At 52.8% G+C, this 21,676-nt stretch overlaps 1 protein-coding gene across 2 annotated transcripts in view; it reads left to right on the top strand.

The window, feature by feature from the left end:
* LOC106595244 (TSC22 domain family protein 4) overlaps positions 1–21,676 on the top strand; it is a 119,867-nt gene that overhangs the window by 20,178 nt on the left and 78,013 nt on the right. For both annotated transcript variants that reach the window (XM_045721397.1, XM_045721396.1), the window contains exons 2-3: positions 518–1,222; positions 10,284–10,432. In XM_045721397.1, the coding sequence (XP_045577353.1) occupies positions 518–1,222; positions 10,284–10,432 (854 nt within the window). The remainder of the gene's footprint in view (positions 1–517; positions 1,223–10,283; positions 10,433–21,676) is intronic.

The following is a 21,676-nucleotide window of genomic DNA, read 5'->3' as shown; positions in this document are numbered from 1 at the left end:
AGGACCAGACCAGACAGAGGACTATATAGATGTTAGGACAACAGGACCAGACCAGACAGAGGACTATATAGATGTTAGGACAACAGGACCAGACAGAGGACTATATAGATGTTAGGACAACAGGACCAGACCAGACAGAGGACTATATAGATGTTAGGACAACAGGACCAGACCAGACAGAGGACTATATAGATGTTAGGACAACAGGACCAGACCAGGCAGAGGACTATATAGATGTTAGGACAACAGGACCAGACAGAGAACTATATAGATGTTAGGACAACAGGACCAGACAGAGGACTATATAGATGTTAGGACAACAGGACCAGACAGAGGACTATATAGATGTTAGGACAACAGGACCAGACCAGACAGAGGACTATATAGATGTTAGGACAACAGGACCAGACCAGACAGAGGACTATATAGATGTTAGGACAACACTGTTGTTTTCATAGTTTTAGAGAGTCCAACCCTACTGACACATCCAGGTCTCACTGTGTGTCTCTGTGTTTAGATGAGTGGGGGGAAGAAGAGGAGTGGCTTCCAGATTACTAGTGTGACGTCAGACTACACGCAGAGCTCTGGGGAAGCCCCGCCCCCTGCCCAGGCCTCTAGCCAATCAAATCCCTCCCCTCCGTCCTCCAGCCAATCCACTGCTTCCTCCCAGCCTGGCCCCTCCCACCAGCAGGGAAGTTTCTCCCAGCCGACGACTCCCCTCTCTCTGAGGAAATCCAACTCCCAAGATGCTGTGGGGCAGTGCTCCAGGTTCCGAGTTGTCAGATTGGGCCAGGGCCACGGAGAACCCTATCACCGGGGGCGATGGACCTGTACGGACTTCCTGGAACGAGAGGAAGGGGTGGGGCTTAGATGGGTGATGGACAGCATGAGACACGCCCACTCTCTGGAGTCGCTGGAGGGGATTGGTCTACAGAGGGCTGGGGGAGGGGCTGGAGGCGAGCTGCTTGGACACGTGCGCACTCTCAGGACGGGACACCTTGTTCACTCTCAGGGTACCTCCCACTTGCTGGCCCAGCCAATAGGGTCAGATGGGGAGGGGTTTGGAGGGCTGAAGCCGCTCCTCCTCCACAGCGACCCGCCCTCCCCCACACACCTGGAAAGAGTCAACTTGCGATTGGTCGACTCCACGCCCCCCCTGCCCAGCCCCCGCCCACGGAACATCCCCCCCCCTTTACGCCTGGACGTGGACGCTACTGGGAGGGTGAGAACACACACACACACACACACACACACACACACACACACACACAATACACACAGACAATACACACACACACACACAGACAATACACACACACAGACAATACACACACACACACACACACAGACAATACACACACACTTTCCTACATTCCCAAGCAGAGGTTTGCTGATAGCGTGTGTAAGAAAGTCTCTCCTCCTCTCTCTCCCCCTGTCTCCCTCTCTCTCTCTGTCCGTCTCCCCCTGTCTCCCTCTCTCTCTGTTCGTCTTCCCCCTTCCTTCCTTCCTTCTTTCTCTGTCTCTCTGTCCGTCTCCCTCCCCCCTCTCTGTCCGTCTCCCCCCTCTCTGTCCGTCTCCCCCCTCTCTGTCCGTCTCCCTCCCCCCCTCTCTGTCCGTCTCCCTCCCCCCTCTCTGTCCGTCTCCCCCTGTCTCTCTGTCCGTCTCCCCTGTCTCTCTGTCCGTCTCCCCCTGTCTCTCTGTCCGTCTCCCTCCCCCTCTGTCCGTCTCCCCCCCCTCTCTGTCCGTCTCCCCCCCTCTCTGTCCGTCTCCTCCCCCCTCTCTGTCCGTCTCCCTCCCCCCTCTCTGTCCGTCTCCCCTGTCTCTCTGTCCGTCTCCCTCCCCCTGTCTCTCTGTCCGTCTCCCTCCCCTGTCTCTCTGTCCGTCTCCCCTGTCTCTCTGTCCGTCTCCCCCTCTCTCTCTGTCCGTCTCCCTCCCTCCCCCCTCTCTGTCCGTCTCCCTCCCTCCCCCTCTCTGTCCGTCTCCCCTGTCTCTCTGTCCGTCTCCCTCCCCCCTCTCTGTCCGTCTCCCCCTCCCTCTCTGTCCGTCTCCCTCCCTCCCCCCCTCTCTGTCCGTCTCCCCCTCCCTCTCTGTCCGTCTCCCCCTGTCTCTCTGTCCGTCTCCCCTGTCTCTCTGTCCGTCTCCCCTGTCTCTCTGTCCGTCTCCCCTGTCTCTCTGTCCGTCTCCCTCCCTCCCCCCCTCTCTGTCCGTCTCCCCTCTCTCTGTGTCTCTGTCTGTCTCCCCCCTCTCTGTCTGTCTCCCCCACTCTTTCTCTCTCTCCCCTCTGTTTCACTCTCCTCCCGCTGTCCTTCTCCCCCTCTGCATCTCAATTTTCAATTCAATTTCAATTCAATAGACTTTATTGACATGGAAAGTTAAATTACTTATATTGTCAAAGGATACGTATAACAAAAATGGTGTGACCCACAGCAATAATAATAATAGTGGAAATGGGATTGTCCCTCAGGTTGAGACAGGAGGACATATCTGGCTGTCCCTCAGGTTGTAGCAGGAGGACATATCTGGCTGTCCCTCAGGTTGTAGCAGGAGGACATATCTGGCTGTCCCTCAGGTTGTAGCAGGAGGACATATCTGTCTGTCCCTCAGGTTGTGGCTGGAGGACATATCTGGCTGTCCCTCAGGTTGTGGCTGGAGGACATATCTGGCTGTCCCTCAGGTTGTGGCTGGAGGACATATCTGGCTGTCCCTCAGGTTGTGGCTGGAGGACATATCTGGCTGTCCCTCAGGTTGTAGCAGGAGGACATATCTGGCTGTCCCTCAGGTTGTAGCAGGAGGACATATCTGGCTGTCCCTCAGGTTGTAGCAGGAGGACATATCTGGCTGTCCCTCAGGTTGTGGCAGGAGGACATATCTGGCTGTCCCTCAGGTTGTAGCAGGAGGACATATCTGGCTGTCCCTCAGGTTGTGGCTGGAGGACATATCTGGCTGTCCCTCAGGTTGTGGCTGGAGGACATATCTGGCTGTCCCTCAGGTTGTGGCTGGAGGACATATCTGGCTGTCCCTCAGGTTGTGGCTGGAGGACATATCTGGCTGTCCCTCAGGTTGTAGCAGGAGGACATATCTGGCTGTCCCTCAGGTTGTAGCAGGAGGACATATCTGGCTGTCCCTCAGGTTGTAGCAGGAGGACATATCTGGCTGTCCCTCAGGTTGTGGCTGGAGGACATATCTGGCTGTCCCTCAGGTTGTGGCTGGAGGACATATCTGGCTGTCCCTCAGGTTGTAGCAGGAGGACATATCTGGCTGTCCCTCAGGTTGTGGCTGGAGGACATATCTGGCTGTCCCTCAGGTTGAGACAGGAGGACATATCTGGCTGTCCCTCAGGTTGAGACAGGAGGACATATCTGGCTGTCCCTCAGGTTGTGGTAGGAGGACATATCTGGCTGTCCCTCAGGTTGTAGCAGGAGGACATATCTGGCTGTCCCTCAGGTTGTAGCAGGAGGACATATCTGGCTGTCCCTCAGGTTGTAGCAGGAGGACATATCTGGCTGTCCCTCAGGTTGTAGCAGGAGGACATATCTGGCTGTCCCTCAGGTTGTAGCAGGAGGACATATCTGGCTGTCCCTCAGGTTGTGGCTGGAGGACATATCTGGCTGTCCCTCAGGTTGTGGCTGGAGGACATATCTGGCTGTCCCTCAGGTTGTAGCAGGAGGACATATCTGGCTGTCCCTCAGGTTGAGACAGGAGGACATATCTGGCTGTCCCTCAGGTTGTAGCAGGAGGACATATCTGTCTGTCCCTCAGGTTGAGACAGGAGGACATATCTGGCTGTCCCTCAGGTTGAGACAGGAGGACATATCTGGCTGTCCCTCAGGTTGAGACAGGAGGACATATCTGTCTGTCCCTCAGGTTGTGGCAGGAGGACAAACTGCACATTCTGGCTTTTCACCCAATGAATATGTCCTTATCATCTTTCATAGTTTCAAATTCTTTGTACTGAATAATAATTTGGGGAAAGAAAGATTCTCTAAGGTCTGAGTTTTTGTCACAGTTTAATAGGAAATACAGCTCTGTCTCTACCTCTCCCCTTGAGCAGAGTGAGCACAGCCTGTCCTCTCTGGACAGCCAGCCTGTCCTCTCTGGACAGCCAGCCTGTCCTCTCTGGACAGCCAGACTGTCCTCTCTGGGCAGCCAGCCTGTCCTCTCTGGCCTGCCAGCCTGTCCTCTGTGGTCAGCCAGCCTGTCCTCTGTGGTCAGCCAGCCTGTCCTCTGTGGTCAGCCAGCCTGTCCTCTGTGGTCAGCCAGCCTGTCCTCTGTGGTCAGCCAGCCTGTCCTCTGTGGTCAGCCAGCCTGTCCTCTGTGGCCAGCCAGCCTGTCCTCTGTGGTCAGCCAGCCTGTCCTCTGTGGCCAGCCAGCCTGTCCTCTGTGGTCAGCCAGCCTGTCCTCTGTGGTCAGCCAGCCCTTGGCCAGCCAGCCTGTCCTCTGTGGTCAGCCAGCCTGTCCTCTCTGGTCAGCCAGCCTGTCCTCTGTGGTCAGCCAGCCTGTCCTCTGTGGTCAGCCAGGATGGTCTGTGTGGTCAGCCAGCCTGTCCTCTCTGGTCAGCCAGCCTGTCCTCTCTGGGCAGCCAGCCTGTCCTCTGTGGTCAGCCAGCCTGTCCTCTCTGGTCAGCCAGCCTGTCCTCTCTGGCCTGCCAGCCTGTCCTCTGTGGTCAGCCAGCCTGTCCTCTGTGGTCAGCCAGCCTGTCCTCTGTGGTCAGCCAGCCTGTCCTCTGTGGTCAGCCAGCCTGTCCTCTGTGGTCAGCCAGCCTGTCCTCTCTGGGCAGCCAGCCTGTCCTCTCTGGGTAGCTAGCCTGTCCTCTCTGGCCAGCCAGCCTGTCCTCTGTGGTCAGCCAGCCTGTCCTCTCTGGCCAGCCAGCCTGTCCTCTGTGGTCAGCCAGCCTGTCCTCTCTGGCCAGCCAGCCTGTCCTCTGTGGTCAGCCAGCCTGTCCTCTGTGGCCAGCCAGCCTGTCCTCTGTGGTCAGCCAGGATGGTCTGTGTTGACCATTATAACTGATTGGAACATTTTGAGCCAGATTCTAATTGGAATTGAGGTTTTAATGTTATAGGACGCTCTTCATGCTTTGTCTCTCAGCTCGTTCACAGCCCTGTGGAAGCTTCCTGTGTTGCTGATATTTAGTCCTAGATATGTCTCTGGTGTGTTCTAATAGAACTGTGTCCAAATATAATTTATATTAGTCATCCTGATTTCCTGACCTTTTCTGGAATATCATTATATTAGTTTTCTTTAGGATGGTAACCCCTCCTTAGTGGGAGACAGCAGCACCAGGTCATCTGTCTACAGCAGACCCTCCTTAGTGGGAGACAGCAGCACCAGGTCATCTGTCTACAGCAGACCCTCCTTAGTGGGAGACAGCAGCACCAGGTCATCTGTCTACAGCAGACCCTCCTTAGTGGGAGACAGCAGCACCAGGTCATCTGTCTACAGCAGACCCTCCTTAGTGGGAGACAGCAGCACCAGGTCATCTGTCTACAGCAGACCCTCCTTAGTGGGAGACAGCAGCACCAGGTCATCTGTCTACAGCAGACCCTCCTTAGTGGGAGACAGCAGCACCAGGTCATCTGTCTACAGCAGACCCTCCTTAGTGGGGAGACAGCAGCACCAGGTCATCTGTCTACAGCAGACCCTCCTTAGTGGGAGACAGCAGCACCAGGTCATCTGTCTACAGCAGACCCTCCTTAGTGGGAGACAGCAGCACCAGGTCATCTGTCTACAGCAGACACTTGATTTCAGTGTTGTGTAGGGTGATACCAGGTACTGCAGATTCTTCTAATGTTTTTGCCAATTCATTAATGTAGATGTTAAATAGTGTTGGACTTATTGGACAGCCCTGTTTCACTCCCCGTCCCTGAGAGAAGAAGTCTGTTTGCTTGTTGCCAATTTTAACCACACACTTGTTTTTAGTGAACATTGATTTAATAACATCATATGTTTTAGTGTGGAGTTAGTGTGGCGGGTATAAATGGGTCTGTTGTTGTTGACTTGTTTGTTAGTTAGTGTGGAGGGTATAAATGTTGTCTGTTGTTGTTGACTTGTTTGTTAGTTAGTGTGGAGGGTATAAATGTTGTCTGTTGTTGTTGACTTGTTTGTTAGTTAGTGTGGAGGGTATAAATGTTGTCTGTTGTTGTTGACTTGTTTGTTAGTTAGTGTGGAGGGTATAAATGTTGTCTGTTGTTGTTGACTTGTTTGTTAGTTAGTGTGGAGGGTATAAATGTTGTCTGTTGTTGTTGACTTGTTTGTTAGTTAGTGTGGAGGGTATAAATGGGTCTGTTGTTGTTGACTTGTTTGTTAGTTAGTGTGGAGGGTATAAATGTTGTCTGTTGTTGTTGACTTGTTTGTTAGTTAGTGTGGCGGGTATAAATGGGTCTGTTGTTGTTGACTTGTTTGTTAGTTAGTGTGGAGGGTATAAATGTTGTCTGTTGTTGTTGACTTGTTTGTTAGTTAGTGTGGAGGGTATAAATGTTGTCTGTTGTTGTTGACTTGTTTGTTAGTTAGTGTGGAGGGTATAAATGTTGTCTGTTGTTGTTGACTTGTTTGTTAGTTAGTGTGGAGGGTATAAATGTTGTCTGTTGTTGTTGACTTGTTTGTTAGTTAGTGTGGAGGGTATAAATGTTGTCTGTTGTTGTTGACTTGTTTGTTAGTTAGTGTGGAGGGTATAAATGTTGTCTGTTGTTGTTGACTTGTTTGTTAGTTAGTGTGGAGGGTATAAATGGGTCTGTTGTTGTTGACTTGTTTGTTAGTTAGTGTGGAGGGTATAAATGTTGTCTGTTGTTGTTGACTTGTTTGTTAGTTAGTGTGGAGGGTATAAATGGGTCTGTTGTTGTTGACTTGTTTGTTAGTTAGTGTGGAGGGTATAAATGTTGTCTGTTGTTGTTGACTTGTTTGTTAGTTAGTGTGGAGGGTATAAATGTTGTCTGTTGTTGTTGACTTGTTTGTTAGTTAGTGTGGAGGGTATAAATGGGTCTGTTGTTGTTGACTTGTTTGTTAGTTAGTGTGGAGGGTATAAATGTTGTCTGTTGTGTGGTGATTTGGTAAAAATCCAATCTGGCTTCTGCTCAGGACATTGTGTTCATCAAGGAAATTATGTAGTCTGCTATTTATGATACTGCAGAGAATGTTCCCTAATTTGCTGTTAATGCAAATTTCTCTAATTTGGGTTAAATTTGTCTCCATTTTTATAGATTTGTGTGATCCATCCTTGGTTCCAAATATCGGGGGAAAATACCTGCAGTGAGGATCATGTTGAAGAATTTTGAGTATAGCCAAATTGAATTTGTGGTCTGTATATTTGATCATTTAAAACACCATCGGCACCACAGGCCTTGTTGGGTTGGAGAGAGTGCATCGTTTTATTTCTTCTTCTGTAAGGATCCTCATAATCTTTGACTGCTGATTCAAAGATCTGTAAATGTTCTTGTGCATCTTGTTGTTCTTGTGCATCTTTGTTATATTGCTGTAGAGGTTTGCAAAGTGATTTCTCCACATATCTCCATTTTGGAGAGCCAATTTCTCCTGATGAGATTTGTTTAATTTATTCCAGAAGTGGTTTTGATTCATTTCCATCCATCTGATTTCTAATGTGCTGTTCCTTTGTTCTTAGGATGTGTTTGTGTTGCTTCAGTGTTTCCCCGTATCGAAGGCCTATATTTTTGTTGTCTGGGTCTCTGTGTTTTTGATTAGATATATTATTTCTCAATGACTTCTTTAGATTTCTCCAATCATTATCAAACCATTTTTTTCATTCTCTATTCTCTTTGGTTTGTTCTCACGTGTCTCTACATTAGCCAAGGAGGATTATTAGTCAAATATAAAGTTTATGTTACAAACTGACACATTTACACCTTCATTGCTACAACTAAAAAGTTGTCCAGGAGAGATTGTATTTTTTGGCTACTAATTGCGTTTTGGTAGATGTCTGTAGTGTTTCCTCTCCATCTATAGGCCTGTTTAGTACCATGTCATTTACTGGGCTGCGATGCTTCATGGTTTGGGTTTCGCTCTTCTCAGATACGCTGTGATTTTACTGTGGTCTGAGAGAGAGGTGTTAGTGGGCTGACTGTGAAGGCTCAGAGACTCTGGGTTTAGGTCAGTGGGCTGACTGACTGTGAAGGCTCTGAGAGACTCTGGGTTTAGGTCAGTGGGCTGACTGTGAAGGCTCTGAGAGACTCTGGGTTTAGGTCAGTGGGCTGACTGTGAAGGCTCTGAGAGACTCTGGGTTTAGGTCAGTGGGCTGACTGTGAAGGCTCTGAGAGACTCTGGGTTTAGGTCAGTGGGCTGACTGTGAAGGCTCTGAGAGACTCTGGGTTTAGGTCAGTGGGCTGACTGTGAAGGCTCTGAGAGACTCTGGGTTTAGGTCAGTGGGCTGACTGTGAAGGCTCTGAGAAATGTGGAGAGGGAAAGGTTGTTGCTTCCTGGTAGGTGTTTATCCCCATGACTGTTAATAGTGACTGGTTCTTCTGCTGTTCTACCATTCAGGTCTCCACAGACCAGGACGTTACCCTGGGCCTGAAAGTGACTCATCTCCTCCTCTAGAAGGGAGAAACTCTCTTCATTGAAGCAGGGGGACTGAGGGGGAGAAACTCTCTTCATTGAAGCAGGGGGACTGAGGGGGAGAAACTCTCTTCATTGAAGCAGGGGGACTCTGAGGGGGAGAAACTCTCTTCATTGAAGCAGGGTGTCTGAGGGGGAGAAACTCTCTTCATTGAAGCAGTGGGACTCTGAGGGGGAGAAACTCTCTTCATTGAAGCAGGGGGACTCTGAGGGGGAGAAACTCTCTTCATTGAAGCAGGGTGACTGAGGGGGGAATGCATTCGTCCTGAGTCTCTGCCCTGTCCTGAGTCTGTGCCCTGTCCTGAGTCCCTGCCCTGTCCTGAGTCCCTGCCCCTGTCCTGAGTCCCTGCCCCTGTCCTGAGTCCCTGCCCCTGTCCTGAGTCCCTGCCCCTGTCCTGAGTCCCTGCCCCTGTCCTGAGTCCCTGCCCCTGTCCTGAGTCCCTGTCCTGAGTCCCTGCCCCTGTCCTGAGTCCCTGTCCTGAGTCCCTGTCCTGAGTCCCTGCCCCTGTCCTGAGTCCCTGCCCTGTCCTGAGTCCCTGCCCTGTCCTGAGTCTCTGCCCTGTCCTGAGTCCCTGCCCCTGTCCTGAGTCCCTGCCCCTGTCCTGAGTCCCTGTCCTGAGTCCCTGTCCTGAGTCTCTGCCCTGTCCTGAGTCTCTGCCCTGTCCTGAGTCCCTGCCCCTGTCCTGAGTCCCTGCCCCTGTCCTGAGTCCCTGCCCCTGTCCTGAGTCCCTGCCCCTGTCCTGAGTCCCTGCCCCTGTCCTGAGGCCCTGTCCTGAGCCCCTGTCCTGAGTCCCTGCCCCTGTCCTGAGCCCCTGTCCTGAGTCTCTGCCCTGTCCTGAGTCCCTGCCCCTGTCCTGAGTCCCTGCCCCTGTCCTGAGGCCCTGTCCTGAGCCCCTGTCCTGAGTCCCTGCCCCTGTCCTGAGTCCCTGCCCCTGTCCTGAGGCCCTGTCCTGAGCCCCTGTCCTGAGGCCCTGTCCTGAGCCCCTGTCCTGAGTCCCTGCCCCTGTCCTGAGTCCCTGTCCTGAGTCCCTGCCCTGTCTGATTCCTGTTAGTTTAGTGGATGGTAGGATGATCTAGTTTACAGCAAGTGGAAACATCACCTCTGCACCATGTTTCCTGTAGTACTACAATATCAACATCATCCATTTCTTTCAGGAAGTCTGGGTTTCTGCTCTTTAGCCCAAAAACAGAGGACTTAAATTCTTGTAAATTCCAACATGCAACGTAAAAAGATTTCATAACTGTTTTTTCTCCGTCTCTCCCTTCTGTCGGTCTCTCTCTCTCCCCCTCTCTCTTTCCCCCTCTCTCTCTGTCGGTCTCTCTCTTTCCCCCTCTCTCTCTCCCCCTCTCTCTGTCGGTCTCTCTCTCTCCCCCTCTCTCTCTCCCCCTCTCTCTGTCGGTCTCTCTCTCTCCCCCTCTCTCTCTCCCCCTCTCTCTGTCGGTCTCTCTCTCTCCCCCTCTCTCTCTCCCCCTCTCTCTGTCGGTCTCTCTCTCTCCCCCCTCTCTGTCGGTCTCTCTCTCTCCCCCTCTCTCTTTCCCCCTCTCTCTCTCTGTCGGTCTCTCTCTTTCCCCTCTCTCTTTCCCCCTCTCTCTTTCCCCCTCTCTCTGACGGTTTCTCTCTCTCTCCCCCTCTCTCTGTCGGTTTCTCTCTCTCTCCCCCTCTCTCTCTCTCTGTTGGCGTCTCTCTCTCCCCCTCTCTCTCTCCCCATCTCTCTCTCTAGTCTCTGTTGAGAGTGTCTCATTCCCAGCCCAGCTCCCCCCTACAGGGTAGAGATGGTATGTTCCTACCCAGTCTGACTCCCATCCAGACTCCTTCGGCCTGGTCCATGTTCGGCTCCGGGGAGGCTGTCCATCTGCCGGGGGACGACAGGTATGGTCTGTGTGTGGGTCTGTGTGTGGGTCTGTGTGGGGGTCTGTGTGGGGGTCTGTGCGGGTCTGTGTGGGTGGGTCTGTGTGTTGGTCTGTGTGTGGGTCTGTGTGCGGGTCTGTGTGCGGGTCTGTGTGCGGGTCTGTGTGCGGGTCTGTGTGCGGGTCTGTGGGGTGGGTCTGTGTGTGTGGGTCTGTCTGTGGGGTGGGTCTGTCTGTGGGGTGGGTCTGTGTGTGGGTCTGTGTGTGGGTCTGTGTGTGGGTCTGTGGGGTGGGTCTGTGTGTGGGTCTGTGTGTGGGTCTGTGGGGTGGGTCTGTGTGTGTGGGTCTGTGTGTGGGTTTGGGTGTGGGTCTGTGTGTGGGTCTGTGTGTGGGTCTGTGTGTGTGGGTCTGTGTGTGGGTCTGTGTGTGGGTCTGTGGGGTGGGTTTGTGTGCGGGTCTGTGTGTGGATCTGTGGGTCTGTGTGTGGGTCTGTGTGTGGGTCTGTGTGTGGGTCTGTGTGTGGGTCTGTGGGGTGGGTCTGTGGGTCTGCGTGTGGGTCTGCGTGTGGGTCTGTGTGTGGGTCTGTGGGGTGGGTCTGTGTGCGGGTCTGTGTGTGGGTCTGTGGGTCTGTGTGTGTGTGTCTGTGTGTGGGTCTGTGGGTCTGTGTGTGGGTCTGTATGTGGGTCTGTGTGTGTGGGTCTGTGTGTGTGGGTCTGTGGGGTGGGTCTGTGTGTGGGTCTGTGTGGGTGTGGGTCTGTGTGTGGGTCTGTGTGTGTGGGTCTGTGTGTGTGGGTCTGTGGGGTGGGTCTGTGTGGGTGTGGGTCTGTGTGGGTGTGGGTCTGTGGGGTGGGTCTGTGTGGGTGTGGGTCTGTGTGGGTGTGGGTCTGTGTGTGGGTCTGTGTGGGTGTGGGTCTGTGTGCGGGTCTGTGTGCGGGTCTGTGTGCGGGTCTGTGTGCGGGTCTGTGTGCGGGTCTGTGTGCGGGTCTGTGTGTGGGTCTGTGCGGGTGGCGGATGGGGGCAGGTTTAGTAGCAGCAGAGTACCAAATAGCCCACAGTGTGATAGAGAGGCCACCCAGAGTAGTGTGTGTCTATATGGATGGACCCCAGGTTGGACTTGTGAAAGTATCACTCTCCTGCCAGTCATGCTGGCTCAATGACAGGCTCCACACCTTCCCAGTTTCTCTGCTCAGAATAGAGAAGGAAGGCAACTAGTGCCTGCACTTCACAGTACAGTGAGCACAATCACAGATATGGCCTAAATACTGCAACCATACCACACACACACACACACACACACACACACACACACACACACACACACACACACACACACACACACACAATCTCTCCATTCTGGTTGTTTTCTAACGTTCGATCCAACTTGGTATTTTATTAGCAGCTGATACTCCTGGGGTCCACATGAAGCAGGACAGAACATTCCTTTGACAAGAACGGCTCAAAGACAAAACTACTAACATTTTAAAATAAGGACAATATAACTAGGAGGTTCTGTACTGACTAAATACTGAGAAAAAACCCATAGAGACCTAATATTCTAGGACTGTGTTTATCGTGTACTAATTAATATTCTAGGACTACGTTTATCGTGTACTAATTAATATTCTAGTACTATGTTTATTGTGTACTAATTAATATTCTAGTACTATGTTTATTGTGTACTAATTAATATTCTAGGACTACGTTTATTGTGTACTAATTAATATTCTAGTACTATGTTTATTGTGTACTAATTAATATTCTAGTACTACGTTTATTGTGTACTAATTCATATTCTAGTACTATGTTTATTGTGTACTAATTAATATTCTAGTACTATGTTTATTGTGTACTAATTAATATTCTAGGACTACGTTTATTGTGTACTAATTCATATTCTAGTACTATGTTTATTGTGTACTAATTAATAGTCTGAGAAGTAGCTGGTGAAACAAGCGAGGCAGTCATTTGAGAAACCAAGGCTGTTAAGTCTGCCGATAAGAATGACAGACATACCGCTCAGGAAGGAGATGCGTCCAGATTGTCTAGCCCGGCTGATTTGTAGGGGTCCAGGTTGTCTAGTCCAGCTGATTTGTAGGGGTCCAGGTTGTCTAGTCCAGCTGATTTGTAGGGGTCCAGGTTGTCTAGTCCAGCTGATTTGTAGGGGTCCAGGTTGTCTAGTCCAGCTGATTTGTAGGGGTCCAGGTTGTCTAGTCCAGCTGATTTGTAGGGGTCCAGGTTGTCTAGTCCAGCTGATTTGTAGGGGTCCAGGTTGTCTAGTCCAGCTGATTTGTAGGGGTCCAGGTTGTCTAGTCCAGCTGATTTGTAGGGGTCCAGGTTGTCTACCTCGGCTGATTTGTAGGGGTCCAGGTTGTCTACCTCGGCTGATTTGTAGGGGTCCAGATTGTCTAGTCCAGCTGATTTGTAGGGGTCCAGGTTGTCTACCTCGGCTGATTTGTAGGGGTCCAGATTGTCTAGTCCAGCTGATTTGTAGGGGTCCAGGTTGTCTAGTCCAGCTGATTTGTAGGGGTCCAGGTTGTCTAGTCCAGCTGATTTGTAGGGGTCCAGGTTGTCTAGTCCAGCTGATTTGTAGGGGTCCAGGTTGTCTAGTCCAGCTGATTTGTAGGGGTCCAGGTTGTCTAGTCCAGCTGATTTGTAGGGGTCCAGGTTGTCTAGTCCAGCTGATTTGTAGGGGTCCAGATTTCGCAGCTCTTTCAGAACATCAGCTGTCTGGATTTGGGAGAAGGAGAAATGGGGGAGGCTTGGCAAGTTGCTGTGGGGGGCGCAGGGCTGTTGACCGGGGTAGGGGTAGGGGTAGCCAGGTGGAAAGCATGGCTAGCCGTAGAAAAATTCTTATTGAAATTCTCAATTATAGTGCATTTATCGGTGGTGACAGTGTTTCCTATCCTCAGAGCAGTGGGCAGCTGGGAGGAGGTGCTCTTATTCTCCATGGACTTTACAGTGTCGGCCAGGAATGGCAAATAGTTTCTACCCCCAGACAATCAGGCTGCTGAATAGACACCACTAGTCAGCTGTTTGTACCATCAGACCATCAGGCTGCTGAATAGACACCACTAGTCAGCTGTTTCTACCATCAGACCATCAGACTGCTGAATAGACACCATTAGTCAGCTGTTTCTACCCCCAGACCATCAGGCTGCTGAATAGACACCACTAGTCAGCTGTTTCTACCATCAGGCTGCTGAATAGACACCACTAGTCAGCTGTTTCTACCATCAGACCATCAGGCTGCTGAATAGACACCACTAGTCAGCTGTTTCTACCATCAGGCTGCTGAATAGACACCACTAGTCAGCTGTTTCTACCCCCAGACCATCAGGCTGCTGAATAGACACCACTAGTCAGCTGTTTCTACCATCAGGCTGCTGAATACACCGGCGTCCCCCCAGACCATCAGGCTGCTGAATAGACACCACTAGTCAGCTGTTTCTACCATCAGGCTGCTGAATAGACACCACTAGTCAGCTGTTTCTACCATCAGGCTGCTGAATAGACACCACTAGTCAGCTGTTTCTATCCCCAGAGCATCAGGCTGCTGAATAGACACCACTAGTCAGCTGTTTCTATCCCCAGAGCATCAGGCTGCTGAATAGACACCATTTTCTCTAGTGAAATCAAATCGTCTTGCATGCTGGAGTTCAGAGCCTCTGATTTCCACTGTGCCCTGCAGTCACACCTTCAAGCCTGTGTGACTATTTAACGCAGATGTGTCGATGCAGCGTGAAATTGTCATGCTGACTGGAGGAATGTCCACCAGAGAATATAATTTACATTTCTCTACCATAAGCTGCCGCCAACGTAATTTTTGAGAATTTCGTAGTTCGTCCAACCGGCCTCACAACCCCAGACTACGTGAAACCACACCAGCCCAGAACCTCCTCCTCCGGCTTCTTCACCTGTGGTGTCGTCTGAGACCAGCCACCTGGACAGCTGATGAAACTGTGGATTTAAACAAACTGTCAGATACCGTCTCAGGGAAGCTCGTCTGCGTGCTCCTCATCCTCACCAGAGTTTTGACCTGACTGAAGTTCGGCGTCGTAACCGTCTTCAGTGGACAAATACTCACCTTCGATTGCCACTGGCACGCTGGAGAAGTGTCCTCTTCACGGATAAATCCTGATTTCAACAGTTTGGCAGACGAGCGTGTGTGGTGTTGTGTGGGCGAGCGTTTTGCTGATGTCAACTTTGTGAACAGAGTGCCCCATGGTGGAGGTAGGGTTATGGTATGGGGCCCATGGTGGAGGTAAGGTTATGGTATGGGCCCCATGGTGGAGGTAGGGTTATGGCATGGGGCCCATGGTGGAGGTAAGGTTATGGTATGGGCCCCATGGTGGAGGTAGGGTTATGGTATGGGCCCCATGGTGGAGGTGGGGTTATGGTATGGGCCCCATGGTGGAGGTAGGGTTATGGTATGGGCCCCATGGTGGAGGTGGGGTTATGGTATGGGCCCCATGGTGGAGGTAGGGTTATGGTATGGGCCCCATGGTGGAGGTGGGGTTATGGTATGGGCCCCATGGTGGAGGTAGGGTTATGGTATGGGCCCCATGGTGGAGGTAGGGTTATGGTATGGGCCCCATGGTGGAGGTAGGGTTATGGTATGGGCCCCATGGTGGAGGTAGGGTTATGGTATGGGCCCCATGGTGGAGGTAGGGTTATGGTATGGGGCCCATGGTGGAGGTAGGGTTATGGTATGGGCCCATGGTGGAGGTAGGGTTATGGTATGGGCCCCATGGTGGAGGTAGGGTTATGGTATGGGCCCCATGGTGGAGGTAGGGTTATGGTATGGGCAGGCATAAGCTACAGACAGTGAAAACAATTGAATTTTATTGATGGCAATTTGAATGCACAGAGATACAGGGACGAGATCCAGAGGCCCATTGTCGTGCCATTCATCCACCACCATCACCTCATGTTTCAGCATGATAACGCAGAGATCCCATGTCGCAAGGATCTGCACACAATTCCTGGAAGCTGAAAAGGTCCCAGTTCTTCCATGGCCTGCATACTCACCAAACATGTCACCCATTGAGCATGTTTGGGATGCTCTGGATCGAGGTGTATGACAGCATGTTCCTGTTCAATATCCAGCAACTTCACACAGCCATTGAAGAGGAGTGGGGCAACATTCAACAGGCCACAATCAACAGCCTGATCAACTCTATGTGAAGGAGACGTGTCGCGCTGCGTGAGATTAATGGTGGTCACACCAGATACTGACTGGTTTTCTGATTCACGCCCCTACCTTTTTTATTCGGTATCTGTGACCAACAGATGCATATCTATATTCCCAGTCATGTGAAATCCATAGATTAGGGCCTAACGAATTTATTTCAATTTACAATTTAGAAATAGTTGCATGTTGCGGTTTTATATTTTTGTTCGGTGTAGGTCCTTCTTCACAGCACTTGACCATATGACTGGACAGTAATGAAGAATCCAACTCGGGCCTGCAGGACTTGCTTTGTGCACTGTGGTGTGTGTCATCTCTCAGACAGACCTCTCCCCAGCTTTACAACCATTGAATCTATACGTTTTGACCATGACAAGTTTACAATCCTAGGTAACGCCAAGTCATTTAGCATTATTGTGGCTGATGTGGGGGAGGGGTGGTGAGGAAGTGAGTGAATGAGCTAGAAGCCTAAGACTGTTTAATCTGCTTAGGCAGATCAGGCTGGCTCCTCCCCTAAGTGTGCACTCTTTCCTCTCTATTTAAAGTATAGTCCAATGTCCCCCTCTCATTCATCTCTCTCTCTCTCTCTCTCTCTCTCTCTCTATCAGCATCTCTCTCTCTCTCTCTCTCTCTCTCTCTCTCTCTCTCTCTCTCTCTCTCTCTCTCTCTCTCTCTCTCTCTATCAGCATCTCTCTCTCTCTCTCTCTCTCTCTCTCTCTCTCTCTCTCTCTCTCTCTATCAGCATCTCTCTCTCTCTCTCTCTCTCTCTCTCTCTCTCTCTCTCTCTCCTGTCACACACTTTCTGTCTCGTCTCTCTCTTTCTCTCTCTCTCTCTCTCTCTCTCTCTCTCCATATCAGCATCTCTCTCTCTGTCACACTCTTTCTGCCTCCTCTCTCTCTCTCTCTCTCTCTCCCTCTCTGTCACACTCTTCTGTCTCCTCTCTCTCTCATCTCTCTCTCACGCTCTCTCTCTAAAAGGTTGTTTGTGTTGTCAATATCAGCCCTGTGTCTCTGGACGAGGTTCAGAGGTTGAACAGTCAGTGTGTGTGTGTGTGTGTGTGTGTGTGTGTGTGTGTGTGTGTGTGTGTGTGTGTGTGTGTGTGTGTGTGTGTGTGTGTGTGTGTGTGTGTGTGTGTGTGTGTGTGTGTGTGTGTGTGTGTGTGTGTGTGTGTGTGTGTTTTCACCACAGGAGAGATTCTGGCTGGCATGCATCTAATCCTCCACTCAGTGTTTATACGATACTGCCACGTGGGGAGGAGGAATGTTAACACAGACGGACCAGAGTATGTTGATCCTGGAAAGGTAATCAACATACTCAGTGCGACTGGGCGGCTGAGAACGACACGTGTTGTCATTGGATAAAGCACTGAGGGGGTGGGGTTTAGAAGGAGTTTGCACCTGTGTGAACCAATGAGAGTGCAGGACAGTGTGGTGTGTGGGAGAGGCAGAATGGTACCTCATGTGAGCACACTCCCCTCGCCTTGACAGGAGATTCCGCCCTGCAGGAAAAGTGAAATGAGGATTAGCCAATGAGACGTGTGGATAGAATCAGGACATAATCTAAATCCACAGACAAAGCCTTCTCTCATCTGGGATCAACTGGCTCTGTGGGGTTAGGGTAGCTGGCTGGGGCTCATCTGGGATCAACTGGCTGGCTGGGGCTCATCTGGCTCTGTGGGGTTAGGGGTAGATGGCTGGGGTAGAGTTGGGTCTGTGGCTCTGTGGGGTTAGGGGTAGATGGCTGGGGTAGAGTTGGGGTTCATCTGGTTCTGTGGGGTTAGGGGTAGATGGCTGGGGTAGAGTTGGGTCTGTGGCTCTGTGGGGTTAGGGGTAGATGGCTGGGGTAGAGTTGGGTCTGTGGCTCTGTGGGGTTAGGGGTAGATGGCTGGGGTAGAGTTGGGGTTCATCTGGCTCTGTGGGGTTAGGGGTAGATGGCTGGGGTAGAGTTGGGTTTCATCTGGCTCTGTGGGGTTAGGGGTAGATGGCTGGGGTAGAGTTGGGGTTCATCTGGCTCTGTGGGGTTAGGGGTAGATGGCTGGGGTAGAGTTGGGTCTGTGGCTCTGTGGGGTTAGGGGTAGATGGCTGGGGTAGAGTTGGGTCTGTGGCTCTGTGGGGTTAGGGGTAGATGGCTGGGGTAGAGTTGGGGTTCTCTGGCTCTGTGGGGTTAGGGGTAGATGGCTGGGGTAGAGTTGGGTCTGTGGCTCTGTGGGGTTAGGGGTAGATGGCTGGGGTAGAGTTGGGTCTGTGGCTCTGTGGGGTTAGGGGTAGATGGCTGGGGTAGAGTTGGGGTTCATGTGGCTCTGTGGGGTTAGGGGTAGCTGGCTGGGGTAGAGTTGGGGTTCATCTGGCTCTGTGGGGTTAGGGTAGATGGCTGGGGTAGAGTTGGGTCTGTGGCTCTGTGGGGTTAGGGGTAGATGGCTGGGGTAGAGTTGGGTCTGTGGCTCTGTGGGGTTAGGGGTAGATGGCTGGGGTAGAGTTGGGTCTGTGGCTCTGTGGGGTTAGGGGTAGATGGCTGGGGTAGAGTTGGGGTTCATCTGGCTCTGTGGGGTTAGGGGTAGATGGCTGGGGTAGAGTTGGGTTCTGTGGCTCTGTGGGGTTAGGGGTAGCTGGCTGGGGTAGAGTTGGGGTTCATCTGGCTCTGTGGGGTTAGGGGTAGATGGCTGGGGTAGAGTTGGGTCTCTGGCTCTGTGGGGTTAGGGGTAGATGGCTGGGGTAGAGTTGGGTCATCTGGCTCTGTGGGGTTAGGGGTAGCTGGCTGGGGTAGAGTTGGGTCTGTGGCTCTGTGGGGTTAGGGGTAGATGGCTGGGGTAGAGTTGGGGTTCATCTGGCTCTGTGGGGTTAGGGGTAGATGGCTGGGGTAGAGTTGGGGTTCATCTGGCTCTGTGGGGTTAGGGGTAGCTGGCTGGGGTAGAGTTGGGTCTGTGGCTCTGTGGGGTTAGGGGTAGATGGCTGGGGTAGAGTTGGGTCTGTGGCTCTGTGGGGTTAGGGGTAGCTGGCTGGGGTAGAGTTGGGGTTCTCTGGCTCTGTGGGGTTAGGGGTAGATGGCTGGGGTAGAGTTGGGGTTCATCTGGCTCTGTGGGGTTAGGGGTAGATGGCTGGGGTAGAGTTGGGTCTGTGGCTCTGTGGGGTTAGGGGTAGATGGCTGGGGTAGAGTTGGGGTTCTCTGGCTCTGTGGGGTTAGGGGTAGATGGCTGGGGTAGAGTTGGGGTTCATCTGGCTCTGTGGGGTTAGGGGTAGATGGCTGGGGTAGAGTTGGGTCTGTGGCTCTGTGGGGTTAGGGGTAGATGGCTGGGGTAGAGTTGGGGTTCATCTGGCTCTGTGGGGTTAGGGGTAGATGGCTGGGGTAGAGTTGGGTCTCTGGCTCTGTGGGGTTAGGGGTAGATGGCTGGGGTAGAGTTGGGGTCATCTGGCTCTGTGGGGTTAGGGGTAGATGGCTGGGGTAGAGTTGGGTCTGTGGCTCTGTGGGGTTAGGGGTAGATGGCTGGGGTAGAGTTGGGGTTCATCTGGCTCTGTGGGGTTAGGGGTAGATGGCTGGGGTAGAGTTGGGGTTCTGTGGCTCTGTGGGGTTAGGGGTAGATGGCTGGGGTAGAGTTGGGTCATGTGGCTCTGTGGGGTTAGGGGTAGATGGCTGGGGTAGAGTTGGGTCTGTGGCTCTGTGGGGTTAGGGGTAGATGGCTGGGGTAGAGTTGGGTCTGTGGCTCTGTGGGGTTAGGGGTAGCTGGCTGGGGTAGAGTTGGGGTTCTCTGGCTCTGTGGGGTTAGGGGTAGATGGCTGGGGTAGAGTTGGGGTTCATCTGGCTCTGTGGGGTTAGGGGTAGATGGCTGGGGTAGAGTTGGGTCTGTGGCTCTGTGGGGTTAGGGGTAGATGGCTGGGGTAGAGTTGGGGTTCATCTGGCTCTGTGGGGTTAGGGGTAGATGGCTGGGGTAGAGTTGGGTCTGTGGCTCTGTGGGGTTAGGGGTAGATGGCTGGGGTAGAGTTGGGGTTCATCTGGCTCTGTGGGGTTAGGGGTAGATGGCTGGGGTAGAGTTGGGTCTGTGGCTCTGTGGGGTTAGGGGTAGATGGCTGGGGTAGAGTTGGGGTCATGTGGCTCTGTGGGGTTAGGGGTAGATGGCTGGGGTAGAGTTGGGTCTGTGGCTCTGTGGGGTTAGGGGTAGATGGCTGGGGTAGAGTTGGGTCATCTGGCTCTGTGGGGTTAGGGGTAGCTGGCTGGGGTAGAGTTGGGGTTCTCTGGCTCTGTGGGGTTAGGGGTAGATGGCTGGGGTAGAGTTGGGGTTCATCTGGCTCTGTGGGGTTAGGGGTAGATGGCTGGGGTAGAGTTGGGTCATCTGGCTCTGTGGGGTTAGGGGATGGCTGGGGTAGAGTTGGGTCTGTGGCTCTGTGGGGTTAGGGGTAGGGCTGGGGTAGAGTTGGGTTCATCTGGCTCTGTGGGGTTAGGGGTAGATGGCTGGGGTAGAGTTGGGGTTCATCTGGCTCTGTGGGGTTAGGGGTAGATGGCTGGGGTAGAGTTGGGGTTCATCTGGCTCTGTGGGGTTAGGGTGCTAGAGCCGGGGGTAGAGTTGGGTCTGTGGCTCTGTGGGGTTAGGGGTAGATGGCTGGGGTAGAGTTGGGGTTCTCTGGCTCTGTGGGGTTAGGGGTAGATGGCTGGGGTAGAGTTGGGTTCTGTGGCTCTGTGGGGTTAGGGGTAGATGGCTGGGGTAGAGTTGGGTCTGTGGCTCTGTGGGGTTAGGGGTAGATGGCTGGGGTAGAGTTGGGGTTCATCTGGCTCTGTGGGGTTAGGGGTAGATGGCTGGGGTAGAGTTGGGTCTGTGGCTCTGTGGGGTTAGGGGTAGATGGCTGGGGTAGAGTTGGGGTTCATCTGGCTCTGTGGGGTTAGGGGTAGATGGCTGGGGTAGAGTTGGGGTTCTGTGGCTCTGTGGGGTTAGGGGTAGATGGCTGGGGTAGAGTTGGGTCTGTGGCTCTGTGGGGTTAGGGGTAGATGGCTGGGGTAGAGTTGGGTCTGTGGCTCTGTGGGGTTAGGGGTAGATGGCTGGGGTAGAGTTGGGTCTGTGGCTCTGTGGGGTTAGGGGTAGATGGCTGGGGTAGAGTTGGGGTCTGTGGCTCTGTGGGGTTAGGGGTAGATGGCTGGGGTAGAGTTGGGGTTCTCTGGCTCTGTGGGGTTAGGGGTAGATGGCTGGGGTAGAGTTGGGGTTCATCTGGCTCTGTGGGGTTAGGGGTAGATGGCTGGGGTAGAGTTGGGGTTCATCTGGCTCTGTGGGGTTAGGGGTAGATGGCTGGGGTAGAGTTGGGTCTGTGGCTCTGTGGGGTTAGGGGTAGATGGCTGGGGTAGAGTTGGGGTTCATCTGGCTCTGTGGGGTTAGGGGTAGATGGCTGGGGTAGAGTTGGGTCTGTGGCTCTGTGGGGTTAGGGGTAGATGGCTGGGGTAGAGTTGGGTTCATCTGGCTCTGTGGGGTTAGGGGTAGATGGCTGGGGTAGAGTTGGGGTTCATGTGGCTCTGTGGGGTTAGGGGTAGATGGCTGGGGTAGAGTTGGGGTTCATCTGGCTCTGTGGGGTTAGGGGTAGCTGGCTGGGGTAGAGTTGGGGTTCATCTGGCTCTGTGGGGTTAGGGGGTAGATGGCTGGGGTAGAGTTGGGGTCTGTGGCTCTGTGGGGTTAGGGGTAGATGGCTGGGGTAGAGTTGGGTCTGTGGCTCTGTGGGGTTAGGGTAGATGGCTGGGGTAGAGTTGGGGTTCTCTGGCTCTGTGGGGTTAGGGGTAGATGGCTGGGGTAGAGTTGGGTCTGTGGCTCTGTGGGGTTAGGGGTAGATGGCTGGGGTAGAGTTGGGGTTCATCTGGCTCTGTGGGGTTAGGGGTAGATGGCTGGGGTAGAGTTGGGTCTGTGGCTCTGTGGGGTTAGGGGTAGATGGCTGGGGTAGAGTTGGGTCTGTGGCTCTGTGGGGTTAGGGGTAGCTGGCTGGGGTAGAGTTGGGGTTCATCTGGCTCTGTGGGGTTAGGGTAGATGGCTGGGGTAGAGTTGGGTCTGTGGCTCTGTGGGGTTAGGGGTAGATGGCTGGGGTAGAGTTGGGTCTGTGGCTCTGTGGGGT

Source organism: Salmo salar, chromosome ssa07, assembly GCF_905237065.1.
Source record: "Salmo salar chromosome ssa07, Ssal_v3.1, whole genome shotgun sequence".
In the NCBI taxonomy this organism is placed as follows: Eukaryota; Metazoa; Chordata; class Actinopteri; order Salmoniformes; family Salmonidae; genus Salmo; species Salmo salar.
Note: the sequence above shows the minus strand (reverse complement) of the source record. Positions and strands in the feature narration are given on the sequence as shown.